The following is a 19,117-nucleotide window of genomic DNA, read 5'->3' as shown; positions in this document are numbered from 1 at the left end:
TGTTGGGTAGGGACTGTCTCTATATGTTGCAATCTTGTACTTCCCAAGCGCTAAGTACAGTGCTCTGCATACAGTAAGCGCTCAATAAATACGATTGATTGATTGATTGATTGTACATATCTATTCTATTTATTTTATTTTGTTGGTATGTTTGGTTTTGTTCTCTGTCTCCCCCTTTTAGACTGTGAGCCCACTGTTGGGTAGGGACTGTCTCTATATGTTGCCAACTTGTACTTCCCGAGCGCTTAGTCCAGTGCTCTGCACACAGTAAGCACTCAATAAATACGATTGATTGATTGATTGATTGTACATATCTATTGTATTTATTTTATTTTGTTGGTATGTTTGGTTTTGTTCTCTGTCTCCCCCTTTTAGACTGTGAGCCCACTGTTGGGTAGGGACTGTCTCTATATGTTGCCATCTTGTACTTCCCAAGCGCTTAGTCCAGTGCTCTGCATACAGCAAGCGCTCAATAAATAGGACTGATTGATTGATTGATCTAAGCACTGGGGTAGATTCAAGCTAATCAAGGATGGACACAGTCCCTGTCCTACATGGGGCTCACAGTCTTAATCTCCATTTTGCACACAAGGGAACTGGGGGCACAGAGAAGTGAGGTGACTTGCCCAAGGTCACCCAGCAGACGTGGCAAAGCAGAATTAGAACCCAGGTCCTTCTGATTCTCAGGCCCGCGCTGCTCTATCCGCTAGACCACACTGCTCCTCAACTGCGGTGTTAGTGGCCCATGCTGGCCAGCTGACCTTCCTGCTGGGCTGGTCCCCCTCACTCAACAACCCCCGGGGTTCTTCGATCCAAACCCTTCAGCCCGGTGGTAAAGTCCCAGCAGCAGAGGTGGGATTCAAGCGCTTAGTACAGTGCTCTGCACACAGTAAGTGCTCAATAAATACGATTGATTGATTGATTGGAACTCTCTCCTGGACCCTCGCATCCATCAAGCACTGAGTACGAGTGCTCGGCACACAGTAAGCGCTCAATAAATACGATTGATCGATTGATTAGAACTCTCTCCTGGACCCTCACATCCATCAAGCACTTAATACGGGTGCTCTGCACACAGTAAGCGCTCAATATATACGATTGATCGATTGATTAGAACTCTCTCCTGGACCCTCACATCCATCAAGCACTTAATACGGGTGCTCTGCACACAGTAAGCGCTCAATAAATACGATTGATCGATTGACTAGAACTCTCTCCTGGACCCTCACATCCATCAAGCACTTAATACGGGTGCTCTGCACACAGTAAGCGCTCAATAAATACGATTGATTGATTGATTGATTAGAACTCTCTCCTGGACCCTTGCATCCATCAAGCACTTAGTACGGGTGCTCTGCACAAGTAAGCGCTCAATAAATACGATTGATTGATTGATGTGTTTGAACGGATTTATTACTCTATTTTACCTGTACATATCTATTCTATTTATTTTATTTTGTTAATACGCTTGGTTTTGTTTTCTGTCTCCCCCTTCTAGACTGTGAGCCCACTGTTGAGCAGGAACCGTCTCTAGATGTTGCCAACTTGGACTTCCCAAGCGTTTAGTACAGTGCTCTGCACACAGTAAGCGCTCAGTAAATATGATTGATTGATATGTTTGAACGGATTTATTACTCTATTATTTTACTTGTATATATCTATTCTATTTATTTTATTTTGTTAATATGCTTGGTTTTGTTCTGTCTCCCCCTTCTAGACTGTAAGCCCACTGTTGGGTAGGGACCTTCTCTAGATGTTGCCAACTTGGACTTCCCAAGCGCTTAGTACAGTGCTCTGCACACAGTAAGCGCTCAATAAATATGATTTATTGATTGATTATGTTTCTACGGATTTATTACTCTAGTTATTGATTTATTTTACTTGTACATATCTATTCTATTTACTTTATTTTGTTAATATGCTTGGTTTTGTTCTGTGTCCCCCTTCTAGACTGTGAGCCCACTGCTGAGCAGGGACCGTCTCTATATGTTGCCAACTTGTACTTCCCAAGCACTTAGTACAGTGCTCTGCACACAGTAAGCGGTCAATAAATATGATTGATTGATATGTTTGTACGGATTTATCACTCTATTGATTTATTTTACTTGTACATATCTATTCTATTTATTTTATTTTGTTCATATGTTTGGTTTTGTTCTCTGTCTCCCCCTTCTAGACTGTGAGCCCGCTGTTGGGTAGGGACTGTCTCTATATGTTGCCAACTTGGACTTCCCAAACGCTTAGTACAGTGCTCTGCACACAGTAAGCGCTCAATAAATACGATTGATTGATTGATTGAAGGCGTGGGGTGGGAGGGTGGTCCAGGCCCCCGGTCCCACCTCCCATCCAAATGTCAGGCAAGGACTTGGGCCCCAGAGGTGGTCTGCCCTCCCTGGGGTCCACAGCCGCCCCCAGCACTGGGCTCCCCCCACCTGTCACAAATCAATCAATCAATCGTATTTATTGAGCGCTTACTGTGTGCAGAGCACTGGACTAAGCGCTTGGGAAGTACAAGTTGGCAACATATAGAGACAGTCCCTACCCAACGGTGGGCTCATGCCCTCTGTCAGCCACCCCAGGGACACAAGCGGCCTCATGAGTGCTGTCTATCCTGGGCAACTTGGGCTTCTTAATGCCATCATCATCATCATCAATTGTATTTATTGAGTGCTTACTGTGTGCAGAGCACTGTACTAAGCGCTTGGGAAGTACAAGTTGGCAACATATAGAGACAGTCCCTACCCAACGGTGGGCTCATGCCCTCTGTCAGCCACCCCAGGGACACAAGCGGCCTCATGAGTGCTGTCTGTCCTGGGCAACTTGGGCTTCTTAATGCCATCATCATCATCATCAATTGTATTTATTGAGTGCTTACTGTGTGCAGAGCACTGTACTAAGCGCTTGGGAAGTACAAGTCGGCAACATAGGCACGTGGGGGGAGGGCAGCGGGGCTGGAACAATTGCAGCATTCAGATAGTGTCCGGGGACGCTTTTTCACCGTTTTCCGTGTCCCGGAGACACTCTGCGGATGGGTTGCTGGAACCCGGGGTCACCGGCCCCTCGGCCCCCAGTCGGATGGACTCGATCGGGTCCAGTCCCAAGAGCGGCCGCGGCCTCCTGTCCTCGGGGTGGGACGTGACATTTTTTGGGGTGGGTGGGTTGGGACGCTGGAAGGAGAAGAGGGCTGGCTGAGAGAACTTGGGGCCGGGGGCCCGAGCTGAACCACAAGCCTGCCCCGCAGCTGCGGTTCCCGGGCCCGGTCCTCCTCTGGCCTTTTACCACCGGGTTGTCAACTGTCTGCGGGGGCCCCTCCGTGGGGACGGTGACCCCAAATTCTGGCTGTGGGACAATGGGACCGGTGCTCTCATGTGTCCGGTGGGGGGGTGGGGTGTGTATGTGAAGTCAGTGTCCCCCCACAGCTAACCGGGCGAGGCTCCAGCCTCGCTCACCCTTGAGGAGCAGGCCTGAGAGAAGCAGCGTGGCTCAGTGGAAAGAGCCCGGGAGTCAGAGGTGATGGGTTCGAATCCCGACTCCACCAATTGTCAGCTGGGTGACTTTGGGCCAGTCACTTCACTTCTCTGGGCCTCAGTTACCTCAGCTGTAAAATGGGGATGAAGACTGTGAGCCCCCCGTGGGACAACCTGATCACCTTGTAATCTCCCCAGAGCTTAGAACAGTGCTTTGCACGTAGTAAGCGCTTAATAAATGCCATTATTATTATTATTATTATTCCCAAGGTCAGACATCCAGCCCGATCATCCAGCCTCCCGCTCCCCCTTCTTTCCTCCGCCCCAGAGCCCGCCGTGCCCCCCACCTCCACCTGCCCCATCTTCTTGATGAAGTCACTCTCTCTGGAGAGGTGAGCCCGTTGTTGGGTAGGGACCGTCTCTCTATGTTGCCGACTTGTACTTCCCAAGTGCTTAGTCCAGTGCTCTGCACACAGTAAGCGCTCAATAAATACGATTGAATGAATGAATGATTCAATCAATTAATCAATCAGTGGTACACAGGCCCGGGAATCGAGACCTGGGTTCTACTCCCAGCTCCGCCACTTACCTGCCGCGTGGCTTTGGACAGGTTACTTCACTTCTCTGTGCCTTAGTTTATTCATCTGTAAAATGGGGACTAAAACAACAGCTCTCCTTCCCCCTGAGCTGTGAGCCCCGTATGGGACGGTGTTTGAGCTGATCATCTTCTATTATGCAATGACTGGCTGATTAATTACATCAGCACTTAGTACAGAGCTTGGCACACAGTTCATGCTTACGAAGCGGAGTGGCATAGTGGTAAGCAGAAGGATCTGGGCTTTAATCCCAGCTCTGCCACATGTCTGCCGCGTGCCCTTAGGCAAGTCATTTCACTTCTCTGACCCTCAGTCACCTCATCTGTAAAACGGGGATTAAGAGCGTGAGCCCCACTTGGGTCAGGGACTGGGTCCAACCTGATTCCCTTCTTTTTCATTCAATCGTATTTATTAAGCGCTTACTGTGTGCACAGCACTGTACTAAGCGCTTGGGAAGTCCAAGTTGGCAACATATAGAGATGGTCCCGGCCCAACAGCGGGCTCACAGTCTAGAAGGGGGAGACAGACAACAAAACAAAACATGTTAACAAAATGAAGTTTGCGGAGGGAGGGCATTCCAGGCCAAGGCGAGGACATGACACTTCCTGACTCCCAGTTCTGTGTCATCTGCTCTCCATTTTTCATCTCTGCTTTACTTGTGACCTGTTTCAACTGCTCCAATATCTATTATCTGTACTTCCCAAGTGCTTAGTACAGTGCTCTGCACATAGTAAGCGCTCAATAAATACGATTGATGATGATCTATCAGCGGCAATAAAGCAAGAATGTTTTCAATCCAGAAAATGAAGCAACCTGCATCTGCTGAGAGACCCGTCAACGGATAGCCTTCTTGTATGCTTGGCACATAGTAAGGGCTTAACAAACACCGTAATTATTATTATTATATATATCTCTAGACTGTAAGCTCATTGTGGGCAGGGAATGTGTTTTCTGTTGCACTGTCCTCTCCCAAATGCCTAGTACAGTGCTCTGCACGCAGGAAGTGCTCAATAAACACCACTGAGTGACTGACTGGACTGTATGTGCGTTTCCTTTTATTTTTTTTCCCCAACGTGTTACAACTGTGCGTTTCCCCAACAGCAGGCGTCTCTAAGACAGAAATCAGCAGTGTAGACCCAGAACCCAGGAGAAGCGCGGGACGCCCTGGGCGGCTGGCACGACCCCCCCAGCCCACCCCATGGGCGACGGGGAGTCGGGGGTCCCCTGGTCCCCTCGAGCGGACGAGCCGAGGATCACCCCGGCAGCTCGGCTCTCGCGGTGAAAAGGTGGTTCCCAACCCGGGCCCTTTACAGTAGGATTCTTTTCAAGTGCAAAAATAACTAGTGGCAAATTCTAGTCCCTTGTGGCCTTTTCCTCTGGTGCTTGGTTCGCAAGCACTTTCTTGCCCTGCCGCCCCCCGGCCCATGGGGAGCGGTGGAGGGAGGGGAGGTAGGAGGGGGTGGTGGGAAGGTGGAGGGAGATGAAGTGGAAAATGGGAAGTGGTTGGGGACGGGGGGGATGTGGGATAAACCCCAGGAGGTCAGGCTGGCCTACCCCCTGCTGCCCCTTCAATCTCCCGGTCTCCCAGCGGTCCCAGCCCAGGACAGAATTCCGGGGGTCCCTCCGCCCCGCAAGGGTGCCTGCCTCGACCTCCCTGCGAGCAGCAGCGGCCAACTTGGGCTGGGGGACGGGGTGCGTCGTCGGGGACGAGGATGCGGAGGCCGGTGGGGAGAGGTATGGGGGGCAAACCGGTTCCGGGATTTGTTCCCTGGGTCCCCGTGGTTCCCCGGGGGCACATGGCGTGTCCCCACCGCCCGAGGCCCATGACGCCGGCTCCCACAGGTTGGGGCTTGGCTGGCACTGACCGTCCCGGAAAGACGCGAGCAGCCACGGGAGCTTGTGGGAAGGCGCAAGCGGGCACGGCAGGCGGGGATGGGCAGCCGTGGGAGCACTCGGGCATCCGCAAGGGGCACAGGCAGCTGAGGGAGAGAGCAGGTGGCCAAGGGAGCGGGCAGGCAGCCGAGGAAGCGGGCAGGTGGCATGGGGGGGCACGGGCGGCTCCACCCGGGCAGCAGCGGTGGCCAAGACATCCCCCCTGGCCAGGTTGGGGCGCACTCTGTCCGCCAGGCCTGCCCCCAAGCCTGAACGGGGTTGCGGATGCCCTGGAGTGCCCAGTGCCCTCAGGAACAGCGGCCTCGTGGTCCCGAGGTGCCCCTCGCCAAGAGAGATACCCTCGCTAGACCTCAGTTTCTGAGAAGCCGCTTTGGGGAAAAGAGGGCCCTAGGCGGCTCATTTTCCCCGGGTGCTTTCCAGCCAGGTTCACCAAGGGGCAGCACTTTCCCCTCCTGGCGACCGGTCAGTGCCCACACCGGGCACTCCCTCCGCGCAACCCCCAGGCCAGAGGGGCAGGGGTGGGAGGGATCTCAGGCCAGGCTGGGTCGGACCAGACCGGACCAAAGCCCCGGGAGCGCATGGAAGGGTCGAGGCGCCGCCAGGCCTCGGCCGGCCCCGCGGCGGGCAGAGTCCGTGGGCACCGTCTCAGTGGGAGGCGGCGGGGGTCTGGGCGGGGTCCACGTCGCGGGGAGGGGGCCGGGCCGGAGGAGCGGCGGTGGCGGCGGTGGCGTCTTGGTGGTGGGGGGCGTCTCCGGACGGCCCTCGGGGGGTCGAGGCTTCACTGGTCCCCTGCGCAGACAGACGAGAGGGGCTGGGGGCCTGGGGCCGGGGGGCGAGGGGCGGGGGGCGCAGGGAGCAGGCGGGACTCACCTTTCAGACGTTTTCCCACGGGCCCCTGGCCCAGCCGCATGAAAAACACAAAGGCTCTGAGCGGGCCTGGCGCCGGCCCCCCGCGCTGCCCTCCAGTCCAGGCCTCAGGCCCCCCGCCCACCTCTGACCTCCTCTCTCCTCATCCCCCGGGGGCCCAGGACGGCGCTCGGCTCACAGTGGGTATCCAGGACAGCGCTGTACCCGCAGAAGGTTCCTAGGGCAGTCCTCCGCTCACAATGGGTACCCAAGATAGCGCTCTGCCCACCGAAAGTGCCCAGGACAGTGCTCTGCTCACAGTGGGAGCCCAGGGCAGTGCTCGGCCCACAGCGGACGCCCAGTACAGCATTCTATATATTGTAGGCCCCAGGGCAGCCCTCTGCACACAGACGGTACCCAGTGGAGCACTCTCCACGTATAGCGGGCACCCAAAACAGCTCTGTGCACAGGGTGGGCGTCCGCTATAGCTCAGCACCCGGAATCCGCTCAGCCTGGCACTCTGCAGTCTGCCAGGGGAGGAGAAGAGAGACTACGAGCGGCTGGCGGCCGAGGTGAGAAGGGGACCGGCTGACTTTGGAAAACCGAATGTTGGGTGGCATTTCCCTCCTCGCTCCCCGCCTCCCGCTGCTGCCCACCCGGCCCGGCCCACGGGATTCGCCCGGGGGGGCCGATGCCCGCCGTGGGCGGGCGCGGTGGGCAGCGTGGGGGGACGGGGCGGCGGTACCTGCAGCGGCCGGGCCTCGGCGGGGTGGGGTGCGCGGGCCTGCTGAACCAGCTCCCGGATCTGGCAGAGCGCGTAGAGGAGGGTGACCCAGGGGGAGGGGCTGACCCCCCAGGCGGGCTTGTTGACGTCCTCCTGGTCCTCCTGGTGCTTGGACTTCCTCAGCGGGAGGCGGCTGTCGGGGCGGGCCGGGGCGTCGTCCGCCAGCTGCTGGACCAGGTCGATGGTGGCTATGGGCACCGGGCTGGACGGCACCGGGATCCTCTCGGCCAGCCTGCTCTTGTCTGCGGGGAGGGAGGGAAGCACGGTCCGGTCCGGGCCACGACGATAATAATGATGATGGCATTTATTAAAGCACTCTTCTAAGCGCTAGGGCGGACACAAGATGATCAGGTTGTCCCACGTGGGGCTCACAGTCTTCATCCCCATTTTACAGATGAGGTCACTGAGGCCCAGAGAAGTCAAGCGACTTGATCAAGGTCACACAGCTGACAAGCGGCGGAGCCGGGATTAGAACCCATGACCTCTGACTCCCAAGCCCGGGCTCTTTCCACGGAGCCACGCTGCTTCTCTCAACCATCATGGATCCATCCATCCATCATCACGATCCCCGAGGACCCGGCCCCGCGTGCTGGGGCCGACCCTCCCTGGCTAGGCCGGGCTGCCGGGCGGGACTATGGATCTGGAAAGCCGGCCAGAGCCGTCCAGGACCGGAGATTCCAGGAGAAGTTGGCACTTGGCAGGAATACTGACTTCTCACCATCCTCCTCATCCCACTCCTGTCACCACCACCACCACCACCATGAATCTGTACGTAACTTGCTTTTTCCAAAGCACTTTTTTAATCCTGATCCTTCCGTCTCAGTGAGGGCAGAAGAGGAAGCCGTTATTAACCCCGCTTCACTGATGAGGAAACGAAGGCCCAGAGAAGTCGAGCGACTTGCCCGAGGTCCCACAGTGTGCCGGGGCCCGGCCCTGGGACTCCTGCCCCCCGGGCCGTCCCCTAGGCCACCCTGCTTCCTTCGCCTGGAGCTACACGTTCCCAATAAAGGGGGTCCACCCTCCGTAACACGTGTCCTTGAGGATGCTCCAGAGGGAGGAGCAAACTGGACCCCACTCCATCCTCTCAGGCGCTGGAGACACGGGCCGAGGCCCAGACTGACGGCCACCCACGTGACCAGCTCCAAACTGGTGGTAGAACAGGGGCGGGCATCCTTGCCCAGTTCAGAGCACGTCCACGAGGCTGAAGCTAGGGCCCACACCCTCACCCCCAAAGGGTTGGGGCCGGGGGCCAACCCGAGGGACGGAGAAATGAGGTAGGTAAATGCCAAGCCAGGGACGGGGGCCCTGGTCTCAGCTCTCTATCCCTGGCCATCCCCACCCAAGAAACACCGGCGATGCCAGCGTGAGGGTCCTGGGAAAGGGTCGGTGGTGGGGTGTGGGGTAGGTTGGCATCCCCCCAGACCTCCTGGGACCGCGGTGTGGACAGGCTACCTTCCTGCTCATCTGGAACCGCAAGCCACTGGATCAGGGCGAAGAGCAGCAGGGTGACCAGGCAGGCCATGCCGATCCCGCGGAAGGTGGCGGCGGCCCCTGTGGGAACAGCCAAGTCATCAATCGTATTTACTGAGCGCTTACTGTGTGCAGAGCGCTGTACTAAGCGCTTGGGAAGTATAAGCTGGCAACATATAGAGACAGTCCCTACCCAATAGTGGGCTCACAGTCTAAAAGACTGTGTCTAAAATGGCACATCTGGGAAGGGAAGGGGGTGGAGGGCCGGGGAAGGAGGTGGGTACGGAGCCGGGGACGGACGGGGGCAAGGCGCGGGTGAACACGCTGGTTCATTGAGGTCGGTGGTTCCTCAACAGCTACTGGGTGCAGGGCCCGGGAAGCTGTGGGATTTCCAAAGTGTGAGCCTGGGAACACTTGCTGGAAGTCAAACCCACCGTCCCTACCCTCGAAGAGCCTACGGCCTAGGCAGGGAAGCAGGGAGGCAGGGAAGCAGGGAAGCAGAGGCCGATTGGCAGCATTCCCGAGGTCACAGGTGAGTGTGGACGTAAACGTTGAAAGGGAAGGGCGAGCTCCGCACTCAGGAGCGCTCGGGCAGCCCATAATAATAAATAGTAATGGTATTTCTGAAGCGCTTACTACGTGCCAAGCACTGTTCTAAGCACAGGGGTAATAATAATAATAATAATGATGGCATTTATTAAGTGCTTACTATGTGCAAAGCACTGTTCTAAGCGCTGGGGAGGTTACAAGGAGATCAGGTTGTCCCACGGGGGGCTCACAGTCTTAATCCCCATTTTGCAGATGAGGTCACTGAGGCCCGGAGAAGTGAAGTGACTTGCCCAAAGTCACACAGCTGACAATTGGCAGAGCCAGGATTTGAACCCATGACCTCTGACTCCAAAGCCCGGGCTCTTTCCTACTGAGCCACGCTGCTTCTCTGGATATGAGGTCATCAGGTTGTCCCACGTGGGGCTCACGGTCTTAGTCCCCGTTTTACGGATGAGGTCACTGAGGCCCAGAGAAGTGAAGCGACTTGCCCAAAGTCACACAGCTGACAACTGGCGGAGCCGGGATTCGAATCCACGATCTCTGACTCCCGAGCCCGGACTCTTTCCTCTAAGCCACGCTGCTTCTCTATGGGAAGCCCATGAGATCACTCGGTCGGGAAGGTGGGGATCGCTCGGGAAATGTCTCTGAGAAGATGGGAATCTGAGGGAGGCTCTTGAGGGAGGGGAGAGAGGGCGAGGTTTGGCAGGATCGCGAGGGGGTGTTCAACGCAGGTCAGAGGTCAGCAGGAATGGTGAGGGGACTCACCATTCCTGCTCAATAATAATAATAATAATAATGATGGTATTTGTTAAGCACTTACTATGTGCAAAGCACTGTTCTAAGTGCTGGGGAAGATACAAGGTTATCAGGTTGTCCCACATGGGGCTCACAGTCTTAGTCCCCATTTTTACAGATGAGGGAACCGAGGCCCAGAGAAGTGAAGTGACTTGCCCAAAGTCGCACAGCTGATAAGTGGCAGAGCTGGGATTCGAACCCATGACCTCTGACTCCAAAGCCCATGATCTTTCCACTAAGCCACAGCTGCTTCTCAATCAATAAATAAATACGACTGAATGAATGACCGACTGTGGGTGGGAGCCGGGGGAGACTTGTACTTCCCAAGCGCTTAGTACGGTGCTCTGCACTCAGTAAGTGCTCAATAAATACGACTGCATGAATTAGACGGGGGAAGTGGGGAAGATGAAGGGGGGGGGGGGGAGCAGACGGGAGGGGAGAGGGAGACGGGTCGGGGGCACCCGCCCGTGCCTCGTCCAGGGAACCGGTCTCCAGGCGGGAGGGCGAGGGGGCGGCGACTGACCGAAGTAGTTGACCAGGACGCCGCCGACCATGGCCCCGCAGCCGCGGCCCAGGCCCAGGTGGAGGCCCTGCAGGATGCCCTGCGCCGACGTCCGCAGGTCCGGGGGCACCGCCGCGCTCAGGTAGGAGATGCAGGCCGCCCAGATGGCCGCGTGGGTCACCCCTGCGGACAAAGGACGCTCGGCCGTCGGTCCGGCGGGGGTGGGAGCCCGGGGTGGGGGGCGGGGGGCCCCGGGGGGGGCTCACCTTGCAGGACTTCCATGGGGAGCACGGTCCAGGCGTTTTCCAGGTAAGAGATGTAGATGTAACGGGCAGTGTTGCAAGCCAGCCCCACGTACAGGACCCTGGAAGGACGAGAGCGGGGACCGGTCAGAGGCGGCACCGGGGCCTAGCAGGAACAGCCCGGCCGGCAGGAGACCTGGCTTCTCACCCACACTCCGCCACTTTTTTTTTTTAATGGCATTTATTAAGCGCTGACTATGCGCAAAGCACTGTTCTAAGCGCTGGGGAGGTTACAAGGCGATCAGGTCGTCCCACGGGGGAGCTCACAGTCTTCATCCCCATTTTACAGATGAGGGAACTGAGAGAAGTTAAGTGACTTGCCCAAAGTCACACAGCTGACAATTGGCGGAGCCGGGATTTGAACCCATGACCTCCGACTCCAAAGCCTGTGCTCTTTCCACTGAGCCACGCTGCTTCTCACTTGCCTGCTGGCTGACCTCGGGCCAACCACTTCACTTCTCTGGGCCTCGGTTACCTCATATCTAAAATGAGGATTAAATATAAATCAATATAATTAATATACAATATTCTAACACACCATCATATATTATCAATTATAATATAATCAACACATTAATTAATGTAATAATTAATTATAGCATAATAAATATACTAATTAATGTAACGATTAATTAATAATATAATATAATATGTGTTATTAATATAATAGCAATGATAATAAGGCCTTCCCAGACTGAGCCTCTTCCTTCCTCTCCCCCTTGTCCCCATCTTACCTCCTGCCCTTCCCCACAGCACCTGGATATATGTATATATGTTTGTATATATTTATTACTCTATTTATGTATTTATTTATTTTACTTGTACACACCTATTCTATTTATTTTATTTTGTTAGTATGTTTGGTTTTGTTCTCTGTCTCCCCCTTTTAGACTGTGAGCCCACTGTTGGGTAGGGACTGTCTCTAGATGTTGCCAACTTGGACTTCCCAAGTGCTTGGTACAGTGCTCTGCACACAGTAAGCGCTCAATAAATACAATTGATTGATTGATTGACTGATTAATAATGACAGTATTTGTTAAGCACTTACTATGTACCAGGCACTGTACTAAGCGCTGGGGTGGGTACAAGCAAATCGGGGTGGACAGAGTCCCTGTCCCCGGGGGGCTCAAAGTCTTGACCCCCATTTTACAAATGAGAAGCAAGAGAAGCAGCGTGGCTCAGTGGAAAGAGCCCGGGCCTTGGAGTCAGAGGTCATGGGTTCAAATCCCGGCTCTGCCAACTGTCAGCTGTGTGACTTTGGGCAAGTCACTTCATTTCTCTGTGCCTCAGTTACCTCATCTGTAAAATGGGGATTAAGACTGTGAGCCCCCCGTGGGACAACCTGATCAGCTTGTAACCTCCCTAGACTGTGAGCCCACTGTTGGGTAGGGACTGTCTCTATATGTTGCCAACTTGTACTTCCCAAGTGCTTAGTAATAATAATGGCATTTATTAAGTGCTTACTATGTGCAAAGCCCTGTTCTAAGCGCTGGGGAGGTTACAAGGTGATCAGGTTGTCCCACGTGAGGCTCACAGTCTTCATCCCCATTTTACAGATGAGGTAACAGGCTCAGAGAAGTTAAGTGACTTGCCCAAGGTCACACAGCAGACATGTGGTGGGGTCGGAATTCGAAACCATGACCTCTGACTCCAAAGCCCGGGCTCTTTCCACTGAGCCACGCTGCTTCTCTCTGCTTCTCTAGTACAGTGATCCGCACACAGTAAGCGCTCAATAAATACAATTGATTGATTAGAACAGTGCTTTGCACACAGTAAGCGCTTAATAAATGCCATCATTATTATTATTATTAAATGAGGTATCTGAGGCACAGAGAGGTGAAGTGATTTGACCAAGGCCACACAGCAGTGCTCTATCCACTACATCATGCTGCTTCGGAAATACCCGTTCTCCCTCCCGTTGAGACCGTGAGCCCCACGTGGGACAGGGACTGCATCCGGTCTGGTTAACTTGCGTCTACCCCAGCACTTAGAACAGGGCTTTGCACACAGTAAGCGTTTAATAAATGCCATCAACATTATTATTATTAAATGAGGTATCTGAGGCACAGAGAGGTGAAGTGATTTGACCAAGGCCGCACAGCAGTGCTCCATCCACTACATCATGCTGCTTCGGAAATACCCGTTCTCCCTCCCGTTGAGACCGTGAACCCCACGTGGGACAGGGATTGCATCATCATCACCATCATCAATCGTATTTATTGAGCACTTACTATGTGCAGAGCACTGTACTAAGCGCTTGGGAAGTACAAATTGGCAACACATAGAGACAGTCCCTACCCAACAGTGGGCTCGCAGTCTAAAAGGGGGAGACAGAGAACAAAACCAAACATACTAACAAAATAAAATAAACAGAATAGATATGTACAAGTAAAATAAATAAATAAATAAATAGAGAAATATGTACAAACATATATACATATATATATATTGCATCCGGTCTGGTTAACTTGCGTCTACCCCAGCACTTAGAACAGGGCTTGACACACACGGGAAGCACTTAACAAATACCACAGAACCACATCAAATTGCCAACGAAGGCAGCGGACAGGGCCGGGGTCACCGGGGCCACCGGGCCCAGGTCAAGCGTGGTGGCCACCACCAGCCTTCCTCCCCCCAAGGCAAGCGACAAGGCCGGCTGCACGGGCTGAGAGTGGATAGGGAATAATTTGTTAACAAGGAAACTCTGGCCAAGGGAGGCAGGACGGAAAGGTGGAGGAGAGACAGAAGACACCGTTTCTACAATGGCTGAAATCGGCTGGGCCCAAACGCTCATTAATAGGAACTCGCCCATCTCCCTTACTGATTCGGAATTAGAACTAGAAGACACCGTTTCTAAAATGACTGCCATCGGATGGGCCCAAACGCTCCTTAATAGGAACTCGCCCATCTCCCTTCCTGATTCGGAATTAGAAGCAGAAGACACCGTTTCTACAATGGCTGAAATCGGATGGGCCCAAATGCTCATTAATAGGAACTCGCCCATCTCCCTTCCTGATTCGGAATTAGAAGCAGAAGACCATTTCTACAGTGGCTGACATCGAATGGGCCCAAATGCTCATTTATAGGAACTCGCCCATCTCCCTTCCTGATTCGGAATTAGAAGCAGAAGACACCGTTTCTACAATGGCTGAAATCGGATGGGCCCAAATGCTCATTAATAGGAACTCGCCCATCTCCCTTCCTGATTCGGAATTAGAAGCGGAAAACACTGTTTCTACAATGGCTGCCATCGGATGGGCCCAAACGCTCCTTAATAGGAACTCACCCATCTCCCTTCCTGATTCGGAATTAGAAGCAGAAATGCACTGGGAGTCTGGATGATAATAATAATAATGATGGCATTTGTTAAGCGCTTACTATGTGCCAAGCACTGTTCTAAGCGCTGGGGTGGATACAAGGTGATCGGGTTGTCCCACGTGGGGCTCACAGTCGTAATCCCCATTTTACAGATGAGGTCACTGAGGCTCAGAGAAGTGAGGTGACTTGCCCAAGGTCACACAGCTGACAGTTGGCGGAGCAGGGATTCGAACCCATGACCTCTGACTCCAAAACCCGTGCTCTTTCCACTGAACCACTGGTGATGCCATCTGCAATGCCATTACTGACTATCCTCATTCATTCATTCATTCAGTTCAATCGTATTTACTGAGCCCTTCTTATGTGCAGAGCACTGTACTACTACTACTACTACTACTACTACTACTACTACTACTACTACTACTAATAATAATAATAATGATGGCATTTGTTAAGGACTTACTATGTGCAAAGCACTGTTCTAAGCGCTGGGGAGATACAAGGTGATCAGGTTGTCCCACGTGGGCCTCACAGTCGTAATCCCCATTTTACAGATGAGGTAACTGAGGCTCAGAGAAGTGAGGTGACTTGCCCAAGGTCACACAGCAGACATGTGGCGGAGCCGGGATTCGAACCCATGACCTCTGACTCCAAAACCCATGCTCTTTCCACTGAGCCACTGGTGATGCTATCTGCAATGCCATTACCGACTATCCTCATTCATTCGTAGGGACTGTCTCTATATGTTGCCAATTTGTACTTCCCAAGCGCTTAGTACAGTGCTCTGCACACAGTAAGCGCTCAATAAATATGATTGATGATGATTCAGTTCAATCACATTTACTGAGCGCTTCTTGTGTGCAGAGCACTGTACTACTACTACTACTACTACTACTAATAATAATAATAATGATGGCATTTGTTAAGCGCTTACTATGTGCACAACACTGTTCTAAGCACTGGGGAGGTTACAAGGTGATCAGGCTGTCCCACGGGGGGCTCACAGTCTTCATCCCCATTTTACAGATGAGGGAACTGAGGCCCAGAGAAGTGAAGTGACTTGCCCAAAGTCACACAGCTGACAATGGGCAGAGCCGGGATTTGAACCCATGACCACTGACTCCAAAGCCCGGGCTCTTTCCACTGAGCCACGCTGCTTCTGGAGGGTACTGAGCTCTTAGTACCCTCCAGATGGGTGGTGGATAAAGATCCCTCCAACTGTTCTCATCCTCACCACCACCAGTCTTTAACGAGCTCCTGCAGTGGGTAAAGCGCTGCAATAATAATACCACTACTACTACTAATAATAATTCTGGTATTTGTTAAGCACTTATTATGTGCCAGGTACTGTACTAAGCCCTGGGGTGGATAACATATTATTAATAATAATAATGATGGTATTTGTTAAGCGCTTACTATGTGCCAAGCACTGTTCTAAGCGTTGGGGTAGATACAAGGTAATCAGGTTGTCATTCATGCATTCAATCGTATTTATTGAGCGCTTACTGTGTGCTGAGCACTGGACTAAGCGCTTGGGAAGTCCAAGTTGGCAACATATAGACTGTGAGCCCACTGTTGGGTAGGGACTGTCTCTATACGTTGCCAATTTGTACTTCCCAAGCGCTTAGTACAGTGCTCTGCACACAGTAAGCGCTCAATAAATACGATTGATGATTGATGATATAGGGACGGTCCCTACCCAACAGCGGGCTCACAGTCTAGAGGGGGGAGACAGACAACAAAACAAAACATGTGGTCAGGTGTCAAGTCATCAGAATAAATAGAAGTAAAGCTAGATGCACATCATTAACAAAATAAATAGAATAGTAAATATGTACAAGGTTGTCCCACGTGGGGCTCACAGTCTTCATCCCCAATTTACAGATGCGGTAACTGAGGCACAGAGAAGTGAAGTGACTTCACCAAAGTCACACAGCTGATAAGTGTGTATCTCCCCCTTCTAGACTGTGAGCCCACTGTTGGGTAGGGACTGCCTCTATATGTTGCCAACTTATACTTCCCAAACGCTTAGTACAGTGCTCTGCACACAGTAAGCGCTCAATAAATACGACTGAATGAATGAAAGTGGCGGAGCCGGGATTAGAACCCATGACCTCTCACTCCCAAACCCGTGCTCTTTCCACTGAGCCACGCTGCTTCTCTAAGGTCAGACATTTGTCATATTACAAAGTACACACCTGTAATTTACTTATTACACCTGTAATTAATTTACATTAATGTCAGTCTCCCTCTGTAGACTGTGAGCTCGTTGTGGGCAGGAATGTGTCTGCTTGTAGCTATACTGTACTCTCCCAAGCGCTTAGTACAGCGCTTTTCACACAGTAAAGCGCTCAATAAATACGATTGGATGGATGAATGAATGAATGAAAGTGGCGGAGCCGGGATTAGAACCCATGACCTCTCACTCCCAAACCCGTGCTCTTTCCACTGAGCCACACTGCTTCTCTAAGGTCAGACATTTGTCATATTACAAAGTACACATCTGTAATTTACTTATTACACCTGTAATTAATTTATATGAATGTCAGTCTTCCTCTGTAGACTGTGAGCTCGTTGTGGGCAGGAATGTGTCTGCTTGTAGCTGTACTGTACTCTCCCAAGTGCTTAGTACAGCACTTTTCACACAGTAAAGTGCTCAATAAATACGATTGGATGGATGAATGAATGAATGAATGAATGAATGAATGAATACAAGCAAATCGTGCTGGACACAGGCGGCCCTTGGGGCTCACAGTCTCAATCCCCATTTTACAGATGAGGTCACTGAGGCACAAAGAAGTGAAGTGACTTGCCCAAGGCCACCCAGCAGACAAGCAATGGAGCTGGGACTAATAATAATAATAATAATGGCATTTATTAAGCGCTTACTATGTGCAAAGCACTGTTCTAAGTGCTGAGGAGGTTACAAGGTGATCAGGTGGTCCCAAAGGGCTCACAGTCTTAATCCCCGTTTTACAGATGAGGGAACTGAGGCCCAGAGAAGTGAAGTGACTTGCCCAAAGTCACACAGCTGACAAATGGTGGACCCGGGATTTCATCATCATCATCATCAACATCAATCGTATTTATTGAGCGCTTACTATGTGCAGAGCACTGTACTAAGCGCTTGGGAAGTACAAATTGGCAACATATAGAGACAGTCCCTACCCAACAGTGGGCTCACAGTCTAAAAGGGGGAGACAGAGAACAAAACCAAACATACTAACAAAATAAAATAAATAGAATAGATATGTACAAGTAAAATAAATAAATAAATAGAGTAATAGGGATTTGAACCCTTGACCTGTGACTCCTAGTAAATAATTGGAATTTGTTAAGCGCTTACTATGTGCAAAGCACTGTTCTAAGCGCTGGGGAGGATACAGGGTAATCAGGTTGTCCCACGTGGGGCTCACAGTCTTAATCCCCATTTTACAGATGAGGTAACTGGGGCCCAGAGAAGTGAAGTGACTTGCCCAAGATCACACAGCAGACATGTGGTGGAGTTGGGATTCGAACCCATGACCTCTGACTCCTAAGCCCGGGCTCTTTCCACTGAGCCACGCTGCTTCTCTTGTACTACGTACTTGTACTTCCCAAGCACTTAGTACAGTGCTCTGCACACAGTAGGCGCTCAATAAATATGGTTGAATGAATGAATACAGAGTGCTGCGCGGAGCCCTGTGCTGGGCGTGCTGCGTGCAGATTTCCGGGCTGAACATCTGAACGCAGAGCGCTGTGCTGGCGTCCGCCGCTCACAGGGTGCTGTGCTGGGTGCCTACTGTGTGCAGAACACTGTACAGGACACTTGGGGGTCATAGAGAAGCAGCTTGGCCCAATCAATCAATCAATCAATCAATCAATTGTATTTATTGAGCGCTTTCTGTGTGCAGAGCACTGTACTAAGCGCTTAGCACGGTAATCGAAAGAGCAAGGGCTTGGGAGTCGGAGGTCGTGGGTTCTAATCCCGCCTCTGCCACTGATCAGCTGTGTGACTTTGGGCACGGCACTTGACTTCTCTGTGCCTCAGTTCCCTCATCTGTCAGATGGGGATTAAGACCGTGAGCCCCCCGTGGGGCAACCTGATTGCCCCAGCGCTTAGAAGAGTGCTCGGCACACTGTAGGCGCTTAACAAATACCATCATTATTCTTCTGCAGAAGCAGGAAGTGTGACCTCTGGGGACAGGCTAGTGAGGGAAGACTTCCTGAAGGAAGCGCTCAATAAATACGATTGATTGATTGATTGATTGATTGATTGATTGATTGAAGGAGGAGGCTTTTCCAAAGGTGTCACAGAAGGAGGGGAGGATGGCAAGTGAAGGGAGGGACTCCCTCAAAACTGCCTGCGGCCTTGGACCCATACTGGCTCTGCCACTTGTCTGCTGCCTGACCTTGGGCAATCAATCAATCAATCAATCGTATTTATTGAGCGCTTACTGTGTGCAGAGCACTGTACTAAGCACTTGGGAAGTCCAAGTTGGCAACATCTAGAGACGGTCCCTACCCAACAGTGGGCTCACAGTCTAAAAGGGGGAGACGGAGAACAAAACCAAACATACGAACAAAATAAAATAAATAGAATAGATATGTACAAG

The 19,117-nt window shown here is 52.2% G+C and overlaps 1 protein-coding gene across 2 annotated transcripts in view; it reads right to left on the bottom strand.

Moving 5' to 3' along the window:
- Positions 1-5,102: 5,102 nt before the first annotated feature.
- MFSD6 (major facilitator superfamily domain containing 6) overlaps positions 5,103-19,117 on the bottom strand; it is a 65,179-nt gene continuing 51,164 nt past the window's right edge. Inside the window, exons 3-8 of one of the 2 annotated variants that reach the window (XM_038749460.1) lie at positions 11,169-11,266; positions 10,924-11,085; positions 9,039-9,137; positions 7,548-7,828; positions 6,827-6,851; positions 6,654-6,745 (exon numbers count right to left, since the gene is read on the bottom strand). In XM_038749460.1, the coding sequence (XP_038605388.1) occupies positions 6,735-6,745; positions 6,827-6,851; positions 7,548-7,828; positions 9,039-9,137; positions 10,924-11,085; positions 11,169-11,266 (676 nt within the window). In that variant the 3' untranslated portion in view covers positions 6,654-6,734. Of the gene's footprint in view, positions 6,746-6,826; positions 6,852-7,547; positions 7,829-9,038; positions 9,138-10,923; positions 11,086-11,168; positions 11,267-19,117 lie in introns of both variants that reach the window. The other variant, XM_038749459.1, reaches the window with a different exon arrangement.

This window comes from Tachyglossus aculeatus, chromosome 7 (genome assembly GCF_015852505.1).
Source record: "Tachyglossus aculeatus isolate mTacAcu1 chromosome 7, mTacAcu1.pri, whole genome shotgun sequence".
Lineage (NCBI taxonomy): Eukaryota > Metazoa > Chordata > Mammalia > Monotremata > Tachyglossidae > Tachyglossus > Tachyglossus aculeatus.
Note: the sequence above shows the minus strand (reverse complement) of the source record. Positions and strands in the feature narration are given on the sequence as shown.